Source organism: Camarhynchus parvulus, chromosome 1A, assembly GCF_901933205.1.
Source record: "Camarhynchus parvulus chromosome 1A, STF_HiC, whole genome shotgun sequence".
Classification (NCBI taxonomy): domain Eukaryota; kingdom Metazoa; phylum Chordata; class Aves; order Passeriformes; family Thraupidae; genus Camarhynchus; species Camarhynchus parvulus.
The window spans coordinates 19,998,227-20,014,753 of NC_044586.1; the positions used below are offsets into that span (position 1 = coordinate 19,998,227).

Sequence of the window (16,527 nt, forward strand, 5' to 3'; positions counted from 1 at the left end):
CAAAGGTGAAGTTTTGTTCTGGATGGGGAAGTCAATTTCAAATGAAGTAAAAGATTGCCTCCCTAGCTTGCTCCTTCTTTTTCATGGGGTGGACTGTGCTCTTCTTGATGATCCTTTTTCTTTGGCACAGAAGAGACTTTATTTAAGTATCAATGGGAGAAGTTTTTTTCCAGCAACAGCTCATTCAATCTCAGCACTGGAAAGGAGAATTGAAATGCCTTTCAGTAGGTACACCCACAGCTATCCTATGAGGAAAGGGAGACCAGATTAGTGCCTTCTATCCTAGCTGCACTAAGGATTTGTTGGCACTGTGCAGAACTTGACCCCTGCCCTCCCATTCCCCTCACTGGTCTTGTAGTGGTTCTGCTGAACTTGAACTGAGGGAAAAGGAAGCAAGATTTTGGTTAAAAAATGCCGGGTTGTAATCTAGGGAACATAAAGATACAGCTAAAATGAAAACACATAAAATACTTGTCTATCTACTGTCTTTTGTACTGTCAGGTGCTGGGGAAAGTCTGCTGGAGAATCGTATCTCTGTTGGTAGAAACTGCTGTTGCTCAGCCCTTTGTTTATTATTTTCCATGAATTATCCCATGATTAAAACTATGGATTCCTCCCATGCATTGCATAACTTTGAGAGCACTTTCCTCAATGACATCAGCTAGGTGTCTAGGGAGAACTCTTCTGCCTCCCTGGCCTGTGTGGTGAGAATTCAATCTCTTCTTGCAGTTACCTTGGACAGGAGAGGCAGGCAGAGGCAGAGAAAGAGGAGAGGGAGAAGAGAGAATGTGTGTGCTAAGCTGCTATTGGACACCTGCTTCTGCTAGAAGTGTTCAGTCCCTCTCCAACCTCTTAGCACTTGAGATGAGACGCTGCTTTGGAGCAGTCCAGGATCCCACTGCAAGGCACTTGGGATAATGCCAGACCCCTGGCCAACACTCTGTGTGAGATTTGGTGGCACAGCTACAAACAGCAAAGCTACAGAAAGGTGTTGGCTTGCTCACAGCACATGGTCAAGCTTTGGTACCTTCAGAATTCAAATCCTGGTATGTATTCTGTACATACAGACTACACCTTCCTGGTTCCTGCAGCTCTGGGTAGTTCTCACTGAAACACCCCTCAGAAGCACCCCTCAGAAAGGCACAGTGAAGGGATAGAGGCTGTCAGACTAAAGGAAAGGGGAAGAGAGGCTGTGGATTAGCTCTGTTTTCAGTGGACAAAGCATACTATTTTTGCACATCTGTGCTAAATCAAACACTGATTTTTTCACTCCTGACATTAATACATTAGGTGTGGAACTCACACTGCTGACCTGAAAAGTTCCTTTGAGGAATGCATTACTCTTCACCTGGGAAGAGCAAGACAATAAACAAATAAGTGTCCTCACTTTAGCCTGCAGATCTACCATCTCCTCATCTTTTGTCTCACACCGAATGCCAAGATTTATGGATAAAAATTCCAAAAGGGTGAGGAAACCAAAGCGCTGCCTTTGGCTCTAGAGAAGAAAGAGATCCGTCCTTGAAATCTCCCATCGGAAATTCCCCAGCTTCTCCTGGCTGGGACAGTGAGTCTGAGGGAAGGGCCTGATGTCAGTGAGCAGTCAGCTACTGTTTAGAATACAGCATAGATTTGGGAGCAGAGGAAGGAAAGCATTGAAAAAGTCTGGATTTATAAGAAAAATCCTATGCTGGAGCAACCGTCTCTGTTAGAATTTCCACACAGAGGAACTGCTTCTCACTTTTGACATCATGCAGTGGCATGCATGACAGGAGTCACTGAGTTCATTCCCTGCTGGGACACTATCTTGTCATTAGAGACTGTCCTTGTACTAATACCTTAATTTGCAGTTTCAGGTGAGAGGCTGGTAACACCTGCACTATGGGGATGAGGAGACTGGCTTATTCTTACAGGAAGTTTCTGAAGGTTGTGCAGGGAGAAGCAACTCAAGACATCAACTTTTCCAGCACGTGCACCTGTTCTGCAGGTAAAGAAAAGACCCTTCCTTCACACCAGATAGCCCAATACTATCTTCAGTCTCTTTAAAGAAACAAAAAACAGGGATGCAAGCCCCGTGGTGCTGCTCTTTCTGCTTTTCACATGTATGTAATTTTAGGGGATTCCAACATGCTTTAAAACCAGTGACACATCCTAGGGACTGGCACATGAAGGGGCTGCAGCTCTCATAGCCTCAGGATGGTCTAAGAGATACAGGATTAGTGCCTCCTTCCTGGGACCTTTCTCTACCTCCCTACACTCACATGGGGTTGTGGAAGCAGCTGTATCCTGACAGTGCCCTCTGATGAGAAGGAGAGAAAGATTATGCTGAGAGATGAGGAAGCAGGCTCAGTCCATGCCTTCAGAAGGCTGGTGAGAGGCCTTCAGAGAGATGAGAGAAGAAGGATCTAGCTGTTCAACATGCCAAAAAGGCCATGTCCTCAGGTCAGCCAGCTCTCCCCCCCAGGCGAGGCTGTATTCAGCTCTCCTGCTCCTCTGTGGCCAATCATCCCCAGGCCAGTAGTTGAGAGAAAACTGGGGATGCAGTGGTCAGCCACCTCAGTAAAAACAGAAAATTGGAAAAGTTGAAAATGAAATACTGGACTGTGCCGGGGGATCGAAAAGCACCAAGATAATCCCTCACCCCTGCCAAGCAGAGTAACCTCATCACAGGGAGGGCAACCAGCTGTGAGAGACATGCCAGTCTGACAGGCTTTCTGTCCCACACTTGAATTTGAGCAGGACATTAAGGCTACAGTGAGAGAAGGCAATGAAATCTCTGAGACCACACCAACCTTTAGGCTCTTATCCCATCAAAAGGAAGATTTGGCCCATAGCTGCTCATGGAGCTGATGCAGATGTTACTGCTTTTCTGTGTCTATCCCTTCTTCCTCAAACTCCCCTCAAAGGCTTCTACAGAGATATTGTCTTCTTCAAGTTACGTGGATAGAAACGTCAAACCTCAATTGCAGCCATGAATCTGCTCATGAACTCTGCTGGCTGCAATGCCACAGAGCTGCCTTAAAGCTCTCTTAAAAATGTGAGGCATTCCAGTCATTTTAATTACTGTGCATTGCATAAGCCAGAAACCAGTTCATACAAAGGAACAACAGAAAAGTGATTTTCAATTGCTCTCACTCTCTTCTGTATTTAGTGCAGCCTCCAAAGCTCTGGGAACACCAGCTCTTATTACCATTTGAAGTACTTAATTTATTTGAAATCTCTTTGTTCAGTTACTTAAAGCTATTGATGCAGTTTAGAAGGGTTTAAAAAAGAAAATCAAAACCTCAAATTGAAAATGGCTACAGCAGCAGGAAAGCAAAACAAGAGAAATGGAAAGACTTACTATAAACAAAAATGAGAGAACATTAGTTGCTTGGAATGAGGCATAGGCAGGTAGAACCAAGCAAATCACGTCGTGTCCTTCCCTCCCGGATTCTGTCAGACCATCTAATCACAGCCTCCTGGCTTGAACCCTGCATGGTACTGAGCCCTCTGGCCCTGGTCCAGAAATGCACTTAAGCTTATATTTAACTTTGTGTATGTAAATGGTTCTGTTGACTTCAGTAGAGCATCTTGTGTGCTTAAAGCTGAACATGTGCCTTAGTGTTTTGCTGGATTTGGGCCAAAGAGCAAGGTCATGCGCAGGAAACATTTTCAGCTTGATAAGGCTGTTAAAAGATATGTCCTGGTTACTCTTCTGCAGCTGATGCCACATCACAGCCTGACTGGAGGATCCCCACACTACTGAGTGGTGATTTCATATTCCACAACCCTTTATAATGTAATATTCCTGGAAACACATGGTGCCTACAGTCTGCTACCAGGCTAGGTGCTCTCAGTGGGCACAGTCTCTAAAGGATTCTTGAAGACTGAACACAGTATAGAACTGTTAGAGCTGACGAAAATTTAATGGTGTACCTGCAATGAAAAGCTTGGGAATGGGATGGAGTGTTACCTATGTCTGGCTTGCAGACAGGAAGGTGACATAATTCCTTTGCAACCTCAGAGAAAGAGATCAAATGAATTTTTTTGGTGTGTATTCATAGAATCAAAGACATTTTTGAAGAAGGAGTATTCTCACTTTAAATAGATATAAAGTTCACAGATACAATGGTGGAATTAATAGGAGTTTTTCAACTTGTTTCACATATATGAGTCATAGCAAATACAAACATTTTAAACAAAACATCTTCTCAGAGGACAGTGTTAGAAAAGAAACAGTTTGCTGAAAAAGAAGCAGATAATCAAGAAATATGAGAACCTTTTTCTAACGCGATGCATGACCATCCTCTACTGTCCTACAACATGGCAGGAGTGTGCTGTAGAAAGAACATCAGATAGCTCTGAAAACACCTAGCCTACCCCTCATGCATAAAAACAATGAGACCTCCTAGAGGGCATGATGCTGACCTGCTGTAAAAGATATAAAGATCAACTTCAAGAAAAGTTTTTAGGACAAGAGGATGCTTTTGAGCAACTTGTCAGGTAGACAATTTAGAATGCTAATGGCAAGACTCCACATTCATGAATCAAGTCAATTTGCTGCCAAAAAATTAAAATAGAAAAGGGCTCTTACTTCAGAAGCTTTTAAAGTTAATATATTGTTAAGGAAATGGCAGGGCTGTTGAACTGCTGGTTGAATTCTCCTGATTTCATTCATGCTAAGCTCAGTTTAAGCCAGCTAAGATCTGGTGAGGAACTGTAGTGCTACCAACCACTACATGTGACATTTGTCAGGGTATTTTTCTCTGGTGATAATGGGGTCTCTCTCTCTCTCTCTGCACCTCCCCCTCTCTCTCTTTCTCTCAGCCCTCCTGGTATGTGAGGTTTTTTGCCAGCAGTTGCTGTAGTTTGATGAAGCCCTTCTGTACTGAAGCAGCCGGCATCCCTCACAATGAAATGTGATCAGAAGGCAAGTGAACATGCCTTTAGTTCAGACCTCAGTCTCTGTCCCTGGTTCCAGGCGGGTCTTGTGGAAGGAAAATTATGTTAACATGCAGCTGATATAAACTAATATGATTAACTGAAAGCAGGAGTTAATTATCCTTCCCGAAATTTAAATGACACCCGGCTTAATATGTTTCCTTTTCCAAAGAATCGGTTCTTTAGGTCCTGCGGAGAGCTGGCTCCATGCGCGGAGGTCGGAGCCATCTCTTGCAGCGCACTGCCCCCTAGCACTGCCGCGCACATTGCTGCAGGGCGGCGGGGAGAAGGACGCTGAGCTCAGTCAACACCACCTGCGGGACGTGGCTTTCCCCGGGAATTTTCACACTAGCGACTGACCCAGCCCAGTCATGCTTGGCTTGCCGGATCCGACGGGATCACAGCATGAAGTTGTGTGGCTGCTCGGTAAGGCAGAGAGAACCTTAATTGTGTTCAGCAATGTGTTCTTGATGGAAGACTGGAATAACATAGCTTTCTTTATTTGGTGACGTTAATCAAACGTGAACTCAAATTTCTCATATGAAGATCAAGGTGTCTATTTTCTCCTTCTTTCAATGCTGCCTTCTTTATGGCCATATAAGGTTTAAAATTTTATTGGAGCAAAGAAGCAGAATGACAGTTTTAATTTTATTTTTTTTCCCTTCACAGTTTTTCCCATGCAGACAGGACATAGAAGGGGAATTCAGAGATAATTATCCTTTCAGTTCTTTCATTGACTTTCTCTGTTAATCTGACACCATTATCAATATTTTCTCATATAAATAAACACTCAGAATCCTTGCCTGGCTTTTTCAGAGTTCACTTTGCCAGCAGGTCTTAAAGGGGAGAGGCTAATATTGGATATCTAATGGATATTATCAGATGCTAACATAGAATATCTCTATTTGCAGATGATAAAATGAGTGTACAGGCAGATTAAAGTATTTAACAAAGGCCTTGAGCAGGCCACTGACCAGACTGAACTTTCCTGAGTATAATTTACCTGTACTTTACAAAAATAACACATTCTGGTTTCTCTGTGTGAAGTGTACTCTTCAAGAGGCAAATAAATATTGTTCTTAATGTAGAGTATCCAGTCCTGATTGAAAAAACTGCACCCCAACTACTGTAGAGAAATTAATCTCTCTGAAAAAGAATATCTAAGTGTAAAAAAAGCAGGTGAATCAGCTAAGCCCTGATCAAACATAGGTACTACTACTCCAGGCAATGATAATAAAAGCACTAAAAACATTTCTGGATCATATCCCAAACAGTGGCATAGAAGATAGTGGTAAGCCTTGCCATACTGACAGCCTGCACCTCATCCCTTCCAAAGAGATATGCCCAGCCCTTGGATCAAGCTGTGTCACTCCTTTTCATCTGATTGCTTCTCTGGATTATATCTGAAAAGTGAGCCAATTCCTGCAATCAGCACAAACTTGGTGTCATTTTAACTAGCTTGGTCAGCCTCACTGTAAGCAAGCTACTTCCATATCTTGGAGGGCCCTGTGGAACTTCAGTAATTTCTGGGCCCCTTCCTCTCCCGTTTCAGATATCGAGAAAGTGGGTTTGTTTTTCAGTCTCTTCTGAACATGTCCTGCATCTGTGTATCATAGACTCTCAACATTTACACAGCACCCAACAGCTTAAAAGCTTATTACAAAGCATTTAGCATGTTAGTCCTTGGAACACACAGGAAAGGTGTTATTATAGGAATGAAGAAACATTCAGGGGAGTTACTTGGCCAGAGAGCGAAGGGAGGTGGTGCAGGAGCTGTGATTATAATCTAGTTGTGTGTGGGCCAAACTCTCCCTTATTTACACCAGTGTCAGGTTCTGGCAGAATTCTACTTCTCTCAGATATTGATCTGAGATGTTGATAGGCCAGATGTATCATGATGTTGGTGGATATCAAACTTTTTACAACAACAAAGGAAAAATGAGAGTGCCAGACACACTCATTCTTCTGTGTTACTCTGCTGAGGTCGGTGGAGTTGTTCCTTGTTTACAGCCAGTGAGACTGAAATGACATCCACCCAACCTGATGGATCCAGCTTCACTAGTAGTACCTTGAACAGACAATCCAAGTATGTAAAGTATTTTTTGAGCAGGGTTTCTTGTATTGCAACTTGGGCCCAATGGTTCAGACTGTGAGGTGTCTAAACAGAATGATTTATTTAATACCCTGTCTCACACATACTTATAGGACCTGTTAGTACCTCAGCACCATCTGATTTTTTCACTGTGTTCACTAACGAACATTCCTGAGCAGCTCCCAACACTATTATCCCATGACACAGGGATTTGAAGCACAGTGAGGCAAAGCTGCCACACAGGTTGTCTGTGTCACAGCAAGGAAAGGAACTTGTGTTTCCCACTGCTGGCATTGCAACCTTGATCTCTACTGACAACACCCATCCTGAAGCTTTTGCCTAGCAATGCTCCAAATAAAAGCCTATGCTTCCATAAGAGAGGAGATTTTCATTTTATATTGACAGTATGATTAAAGAAAAGGTGTAGGAAGACTGTGCTTCACCTAGATGGAGCAGAATTGTAAATCTAAAGACTTAGCTGACTATATAGAAATTTAGGACAGCTGGTCCCTGGCCTTTAATACCAGCATAATTTATAACTAGACGTGCTTAAGTCTTGTAAACCCCATGGAAAGTACTCTGACATTATATACACTGGTTTGATACTGTGATTAATCACCCCCCAGTCCCCTTTGGAGGATAATAAGGCTGTCTGTATCATGCAGCTGGCAATCTCCATCCTTACAGTCCCAGCTCTTCTATAACATTTACATTTCTACAGCTAATGGAAATTTATGGCTTCGAAAGGGGATAAAGGAAAACAAAACAAACAGGACATTTCTCTAAATTCCACTAAAGCTGCTCTGCTGAAATATACTTTGAGATTAAATGTTGGAGGTGCCCGAGTAGATACAATGCTGCTTTCTCCAGCTTGGTTTTAGCAGGTTATGACCGCTTTCTGACAGAAAGGCCAGAGAAGGGGAATTGCTGGGTGGTGGAGAAGGAGCATCCGAGCAGGATTAAAAACACTCAGGGCAAAATCCTGGCTTACAGTTCAGGTAGGTCTTGTCCTTTCCCCCCATCCTCTTTCTACGGCCTGTTGGGAGAGGAAAACAAGCAGCCCCCTGCACTTGTGCGTTAGACAGCTCTTTCGAATAGCCTGAGCAGCGTGCCGTGCCTGCAGTTTGCAGGCAGCCCGGGCGGACTGAAGGGAAACAGCGCGAGCTGTCCAAGCGGACCGCAAGCCCCGCGCGCGTTTTCCAGGTGTCCTGAGGAGCGGCGCGGGCCGGCCCGGGGGAGGGTGCGACAGGCTCGGGCGGACACTCGCCGCTACGGGAGAGCTACAGCCGGTACGGAGCGAGGCTACCCCCGCCCCGCGGAACCGGGAGCGGAGCGGAGCGGCGGTTCGGGTCCGGGTCGGGTCCGGGTCGGGTCCGGGTCGGGTCCGGGTCGGGTCCGGGTCGGGTCGGAGCGCAGCGGGTCGGGGCCAGAACCGGGGCCGCGCCCCCACCCGCCGCGCGCCCGCTCTATTCCCTATAAGGCGCGGCGGGCGCGGCCCCGCCCCGCGCTCGCGCCGATGAGGTAATGCGGCGCTGCCATTGGCCGCGCGCGGCGGCGCCCCCGGAGCGCGAGCGGCGCGAGCCGGGTATAACTCCGCGCGCCGGTCCCGCTCTGCCCGCAGCGCTCCGCACCTCAGCTCCCCTCAGATCCGCATCGTCCCGCCGAGCGAGCCAGTCAGAGAGACAGGGGCAGGGCAGGTAGCCGCGGAGCACAGGCTGTTAGGGAGCAAGAATAAAGTCAGCCGAACACAGCATCGGCCGCTTCCCGCTCCGCAGAAGTGAGGAGGCACCTCGGGGGCAACATGACGGCGTGGCTGAGCTTCCTCGTCGTGTTCCTGTGCAGCTGGAGCCTGCGGGACTTGGTGGTGGAGGCTTGCACTTGCGTCCCCATCCATCCGCAGGACGCTTTCTGCAACTCCGACATCGGTAAGTGCCGCCGCCCCGCAGCCGCCTGGGCCGGGAGGGCTCAGGGGAAGCAGAAAGCTCCCGGGACCCCGAGGGGTGCGGGCAGCAGCGCGGCTGTCACCGCCAGGTAGCCGCGTCCCGCGAGGAGCGGCAGGCGGGTCACACCGCCCAGCGGTGACCTGACTTTCTAGGAGCGGCTTTGGCTCCGTTGCTGCCGCAGACGTCTGGGCTGGTAAGAGGAGAGGCGTGCGGTGGCGGACCCCCGCCCAGCCCTCCCAAGCCCTGTCCCACGGCGGCAGCAGCCTTTCCCAGAAGTACCTTAAAGAAATCAGTCATTGTTAGAGTGGCATATTTTGTACAGCAGGACAGAAACACAGTTGGAGGTGTAGGCTGCCAAAACTTCCTCCTCAAGTTGGTGACAAGAAGTAGGAGGCGGTATTAGGATAGGTTCTCCCAAGCCACGAAGCCGCCTGTGGCGGCTGCTGGTTGGAGGTGCGGCTCTCACGGACTTTGGTGCTGTGCTTGTAACGTTGGGAAGGGCTAGAAAAGCAGGTACCAAGTGTCTCCAGGCTTTCTGCATGCTGTGCTGTGGTCTTTGCAGCTGTGGGAGGTGTGTATACCTGCACGCTTTTGGGAAAGCTGAAACACTTTCCTTGGATCCTGACTGATATTTTCCACTATGGGATTCAGCATCCCTAGGGTTCTTCGTTACACTAACTTTAGGTAGAGGAGAAGGACAGCACCAAAAATCTCTGAGGAGGAGGTAACAGCGACTCTGTTCCCAAGTTTGTTGGCTTGCTTGTGGCCAAGGGTGGGTAACAAGGTATTCTTGTTGCTTGTTAGCTCTGCCGTGGCAAAGTGTATGAAATCAATTAGTTATGTCCTTTGAGCTACTACTGGACACATGTCCATGTAATGGTAAATACAGGCTGTCACTTCAGCAGTGGTGAGAGGACGGCACAAGTCCGAGAAGTCTCCTGCCCTCTCTGTGGGTTGTCTTAGTAGCACAGCATAAAAGGGGCCAGGGACTTTGCACTGCTGGTACCCACATGGTCCTCACTCAGAGCAGAGTCTGCAAAGAAATCCTCCTGGCAACTGCTATGGAAGTCAAATAGAAAGTAATTCTCGCTGCAGCAGAACACCCATTGCTATGAATGCTGCCAGTAGCCTTTTCAAGTTAGCCAAGGTTAGTGGCAAAATATCTCTTGCCTTCAGTTCTACAGAAGCTGCAGTTGTGCCTGGTTACTCATGTTTAGTTTATATAGTGCATCTGCTCCTGAATGCCAGAAAACCCATTCCATATTAAAAGTGGTGGGAAGGTTACACTTTGTTTCAGTGACGATAGCCTGGAAAACATTCATAACATAGCTTTATACTGGGAAATTCTTTCAGGAAACTAAATTATTCAAACTTCTGTTGCCATTTTCATAGTTTGGATCAACAAGTGTGCCACCTAAGTTGCAACTGCCAGGGAGATTGTCCTTTCTGTGAAAGTGAGACTGGGAAACAGTTTTTCCACAGCAAAAGCTGATGGCAGCATGTGGCCTTCATTAGCTGCATTTTGGGAGAAGGACTGTTTTCTTGCTCTGGTTAGGTCATGCTATAATAGATAAGAGGTAGTTTCAGTTTGAAAATGGTATTAAATACATTTTTGTAATAAATACACACTGACAGAATATTTTTACTAGACGGATAAGTGACTCAGAGTAAACTATGACGTTTCATATAATGGTGCTCCAAAACTTCAGGGCACAAAGTTTTTCCGTTTTCTACTCTGTTTTCTGGTTGAGTTCAAAGTCTTCCCTTCATTTTTCCTTTCTCTCTTCTGGGCTCTTCATTATATCTCGAGCCTTGGCTTTGCTCTGAGACAAAGTAGTTCAAAAAGTTGATGTGTCTGGGGCTGTCATGCCTACAGACATCACAGCAATGCAAAGGAAGAGCAGCTTGAGGGGAAAGAGCAACCCATTCCAGTAAGTGCCTTGAATGCAAGTTTGGTTAAGACTGCAGGTCTCTGATGGGTTGAAGGAAAAATAAATCCTTACATTTGCTAAGACTGTCTGGAAAATGTGGTATTTCTGTAGGCTGATTTGAGTAAATGCTGTCATGTTCTTCATACGCGGAAAGGACAAAAAGCTCACTAAAGCTTTCTGGCTTTGGAGGAGTTAATCATCTCCATGGAAACTGATGGCAGTGTACTAGTGCAGTGTTTAGACAGACTAAACTACACGCTGGGTTATAAAACACATTGTGGGGAAGAAAGGGACTTGGCAGCAAGTTTTTATCGCTGTTAAAACTTCTGACAAAATACCAGCTCTAAAGGGAGGAGTCAGTGCAGTAAGGGCTGGAGCAAAAGAGGCTTTTAAAATAGCTCCTAAAACAATGTAAGAAATTAACTAGCTAGGTGGCAGCCTAGGAGAGGCTTTTCATCTTCAGAAGCACTGCATTTTGAAGGAGGAGAAAACTTTTAGTTGAGGACTGTGATGCAAACTTCTACTGTTGATGTTTCTGGCTTAACCAGTGAAGTCCTACTCTCAAGTTTATTCTCTTCTCCTTTAATCTGATCTCACCAGACATTTAATTTTTCATTTCCAATGGCTCAGTTCTGATACAGCCTCCCAACCCTGCAGTCACTAGAAGGTTTAAATCTTTACAGAAACAGATGGTCAAATAAACCCATTGGAAAGGGCAGGATTTCAATATGTACATAGTTTGAAAGTGAAGGTTGTGGTCTTTGAAGGAATCTTGAACTTCATAAATAACAATGTATATATACATTTTTAATTTAAAAAAGGAGGAAGGGGAGAAAAAAGAGGTACTGTTGCTAGAGGTACTATTGGTCACAAGGGATCTTTTCACTCAGCCTGACTGTTCCATCATGATGAATGGAGCAAAAGTGAAGAGGTGTGTCTTATCTGGCCCTATGGGGTCAATCAATAATAAAATTGCTATTTTAACTCTTGGCTTTTTTTCTTTACTGGGATCAGTAAGTGCCAGAAGAGGCAGTACCGTAATTGGACAAACAGCGACTGCTATGATTTGCCATCTGAACTTTGCTTCCTCCTCTCCCGCCCTCTGCCTATGACCCCTTCCAGATGTGAATATTTTTCTTTTGTTTGAATTAAGAGACCTTTTGAGAGAACAGACACCAGGCATGCTTAGTTCTTTTGTGACAAAGCTGTGACATTTCCAGCTGGACATAGCTGACATGAAAGGGACTTGTTTGTCCTTTTTTTGCACGAACAGCAGGAATTTTTGAGCTTGGCTGGGGAATGTTGAATTCACAGGTCTGGAAAATGCCTCCCATTTGGTTGGCCCCCTCTGCCCCACATATCCTTTCAAAAAAAAAAAGGGAGAAAATATGTGAAATTGCAGACTGCATTTTGACAAACCAGTCTGCAAGTGATAAAGTACTTTATTCACTCCAACGCTATCTTACTTCTATCTTGTGCATATACTTTAGAGAAGAGCTATGGCACTATTAGATGTCTTTTACCTAAGCTCAAAGGAGCTCAAAATAACATTCCTCTATGCTGGGGGAAGAAATACCTGTATCAGCAAGGATGCCAGTAGGTAGTGCCCCTCTCTGTTCTAAGTAACCTCACTCTTGGTGAGATAGAGGTGGCAAACTCTGGGGAGGTGAAGGTAAGTTCTTAAGAGTCCCTTGATGCTGTGGAAGCCATTCTTTATTCCATCCTCCTATACCCATAGCACTGAGCTCACAACACTTGCAGTGGCTCCCATCCTTTGAAGTGAGAATATGAGAGAAGAGCAAGAAGAAAACAGCAGAGAAGGAGGAAACTGGAGAATTTGTTTGGCCTGAAGTCTAAACCCCTAACTGAAAACCTGTCCTTTCACTGGTTTCCCTGAGTTGACCTTTCCACCTTCTCACTAACAACCTAAAAGAGATGTGCTGAACACTTGATCACACATGAGATCTTGAACATGCTTTCTTTATTTTGTTGTAGTGATATCAAATGTCCTGTCTTAGCCTCTAAGGCAGACAGGTAAGCTCTGCCAGACTGATAAAAAAGTTACAATAACCTATCTCAAATTAATTATACCAATCTTTAGTGCTGAGATGAATTTAAAACTAATTTTTTTGGTTACATGTTGTGGGAATGGTTGCAAAAGTGTATCTACTTCAGAATCAGACTTTTGTCAAGGAAGTAATGATGTGATTTTATTTTTAGACTGGACTTCCCTTGGAGGCATTTTAGAAGTAGGAAATCTGAGAAGCGTCCCATAAAGCTTCAAAAAAGAATAAAAAAAAAGCACTGCAAATTTCATTTTATGTGGGAAGAAATGGAGGATATTAGTTTAACTTCTATGGAATTCCCATGTCCATGCTAATAACTTTGTTGAAAGAGGGTGTTCCTTGTGACTGATCATGTCTCCTGACAGAATGATGGCCACTCACAGCTGAATTGTCCTATTTAGTAGAAGTGGAAATAGAAATTATTTCTTTAGTGGTTATTATTATTATCATCATTATTATCATTATTATTAATTTTCTTTTTTTGTGTGTGGCTATTTGCAATTTTAGTTCCTTATAAGAGTAGTGGGATCTGGAGTAGGTCCCTTGACCAAAGGTATCTATTAAAAAATAAAAGTGGTGAAAATTACTGTTCGGAAGATGTAGTGCAGAATGTCATTCCTTTTTATTATTGCATATGCTTACTCCAGATTTCCTGCAGGAAGTGTCTCCAGCCAGGTCTCTAAGCCAGGAGAGAGCCAGATGTTCCATCCTTAAGCCTTGGAGCTCCTGCTTTATGCAGACATTTTTTTCCTTATTTTCACTGATTTTCCCACATGTTCTTTAGAACTCTCCACCTGTCAATTGCTCCTCTGATCTTTCTGGAAAGAGGTGGGCTGGTGTGAACATAGTTATGTACAGCCATGCACAGTATGGTGTTTTTCATCTGGGTTTGGGAAGGACCTGCCTTATTCATGTCTGTTTTTCAGGATGAGCAGATTTGATTGTTTGACCGTAGGGGAGGTGACACAAAGTGTCACACAAATTAATTCTCAGCTCCATCAGTGGACTTCACTTTTTCTGAGACACTGCTGCAGTTAGTCCTGCACTTTCAGACCTTCTTGGATATGGCAACTGAGTTGCATCTGATGAAATGGATCTCTGAATCCCAGCTGGGGTGGGTGGGACCAAGCATTTTTAATAGGAGCACTCATTGAGTCGCCTTGGCCTAGGTTGGATGTTGGAACTACTAAGATGGAAACTTAGTTTTATGATGTAACAGTGTTGTCTAAGGTCAACTTCTTTTTCCTCACAGCTCCAGTACCATGTGGTGCTCTTAGGTTGCCCAACCAAGCATGCATCGCTGAAGGAAGGAGCCTATTTGGTCTGGTCAGGAGGTCTTGGAATTAAATGAAACTTCCACCAGCTGCTGTCTGGGAGTTTGGAAGAGCTGGTAAACCTGAGAGGACAGATTGGTTTTAGTCAACAGGCAAGACCAGGCATGCTGTGTTTGCCAGTTCTGAACTAGACTAAGCTAGGGAACTTATTTTTCATCCTCATAATGTCAGCAGTGCCTGTGTTTGAGTTTCTCTATAATTATGGGTTTTTTTTTGTTTTTTTTTTTTTTTGTTGTTTCATTTCAAGATGAAGAGGCTTTTGCTCTAATGTGCTGCTTATTGCTGTAGACTTTCAGGGTATGATTCTGTCTTTCACATGATAATATAAATTGGAAGCAAATTATACTGGTAAAATGATAGTAGTGTAGAAGATGAAAGGAAAATTGAGTCTTCAAGCACCAATTAATTAAGTAAATGCAGAGTTCATTGGAGGCCTACTGTAGCTCATCTAACTCTGAAGAACATCCACATGTGACACTTTAAATTTTACTGGCAGAACTTTGATTCTTACTACTCTTTAAGTTAACTATCCCTTACATAGACTTCTCTGAGACAAGGCTGATCAGAGCAGCTGACTACATTTGAAACTATCCAAGACTGTTTCAGCTTTTCCACAGCTTTGTGGCACTGAATGCTCTTTGCAACTTGCTGAGCTGATGGTCATCCCATTTGGTAACCCTTTGTGTAGAACTGCTCAGAGCTCATAGGGGGGGACTTTATCACTTCTCTGCCCACCAGTGACATGACTACCAATGCTATTTGCCCATAGTGGGATAGGACCTTATTTAAAACTAGGGCTAAACTGGGTGTGCTTTGCAATAGCTTGAGAAAAGAATGTTAACCAGTGTGAATTTCAAATTTCTGCTATTTGAAAGTATTAGGCTGGTGCTGGGCTTGAGGTAAATCAGACCAAGGGGGGATTAAATGGATTTGCACCCTCTTAGACAAGATCTAAAATCTGTCCTAGGAATGAATATGGAGAGGAAATACTGAGCCTGCCTCGTAAGCTTCGTGCTCTGCACAAGGCAGGTGCATTGCCACGTGTCCCACCAGTATTTCACCACCTTGTATCAGGGCTGGATTTGACTTGATCGTTTCAGGTTTCTGAGAGGAATGTTACAAACACTAGAAAGCTTAAAAGCTATTGTCAAAAACAAAGTTAACATTCTACTGTAATGTGAAGTAGTTCTCTTGAGTGACCAGAGTGAAAACATAGGGCATTAACTGATACTGTCTAATAATGTAAAAATGCAAGTAATTTCTCATAACCCTGATTACTTTATTTACTCAAAATTTCTGCCAGCTAGAAAAGATAGTGGGAGTCTTCTGGAAACAAGACAGAAGTCTCTTGAGTTGCTTGGTGCTAAAATTAACGTTGACTATGAATAGTCCAAATTCCTGCTGGTGTTTACATAAGACCTTTCTAAAGGGCAATTTGAGCCCTTAGAAACAGTATACAGACAGTAAAACTCTAGTTAAATAGCAGAGAGGTGCATATACAAAAAATTATATCAAACCTCATAAAAATCAGCTATGGTTTGCCTGCAGTGTAGAATCTCATTTTTACTTTAGGAAGAAAAGAGGGCGTTTGGGGTGTCCCTCCTTGGAAGAAATGTGCCAAGAACCAGGTGAGAGCAGTGCTTGGGGAGTAGGGAGGCCATAGTCACTTTAGGGATATGGTCTTGGGCTGTGCTAGTGGGTCTAGAGGTCTGTGTCAGTGGGCTCAGCTTTGAAAACTTCTGTCTTTATTACAGGCTGGGGAAGAGAATGGCCATAGTAAGAGGCTCAGCGGGAAAGGTAATTAGAAGCTGCAGGAGTGGCAAAGGCCCTCCAGAGACTACCTCAGAGTATAAGGAGGAGAGAAGGACTCCTGGAGAAGGTAAAGGTGCAATGTAGAAGCCCCAGTGAAGAACTAGTACAGGTTTGTCAACCCAGGAGGAGTCACTCGCTGTGACACATGGCAGGCCACCCTGCCTGGAGCTATGGGAACTGTGTGGGGCATGCCTAAGGTGGATCTTATCCATCCAGGAAAGCAAGCGTGCACTTGGTCTTCAGGGATCACTTCATTAGGAGAATCACCGTAAAACAATCTGCTTTTCTATTGATTGATCCCTAACAGCCTATAGCATGGTAATTTCTGACTGGCAATCAAAGCTTAGGCTTTGAAAAAACATGGCCATGGACGGAACACATGCCTTTATCAGGACTCCAGCCAAGCTGTTGCCTTCCTCCATTCAGATG

General features: G+C 44.6%; 2 protein-coding genes across 6 annotated transcripts in view; one reads left to right on the top strand and one right to left on the bottom strand.

Annotated features, from left to right (window-relative positions):
* SYN3 (synapsin III) overlaps window positions 1-16,527 on the bottom strand; it is a 199,848-nt gene that overhangs the window by 81,899 nt on the left and 101,422 nt on the right. The gene's annotated exons all lie outside the window — the stretch shown is intronic.
* Window positions 8,754-16,527, top strand: part of TIMP3 (TIMP metallopeptidase inhibitor 3) — a 37,433-nt gene continuing 29,659 nt past the window's right edge. The window contains exon 1 of the mRNA XM_030960738.1: window positions 8,754-8,937. Coding sequence (XP_030816598.1) covers window positions 8,814-8,937 — 124 coding nt within the window. The 5' untranslated portion in view covers window positions 8,754-8,813. The remainder of the gene's footprint in view (window positions 8,938-16,527) is intronic.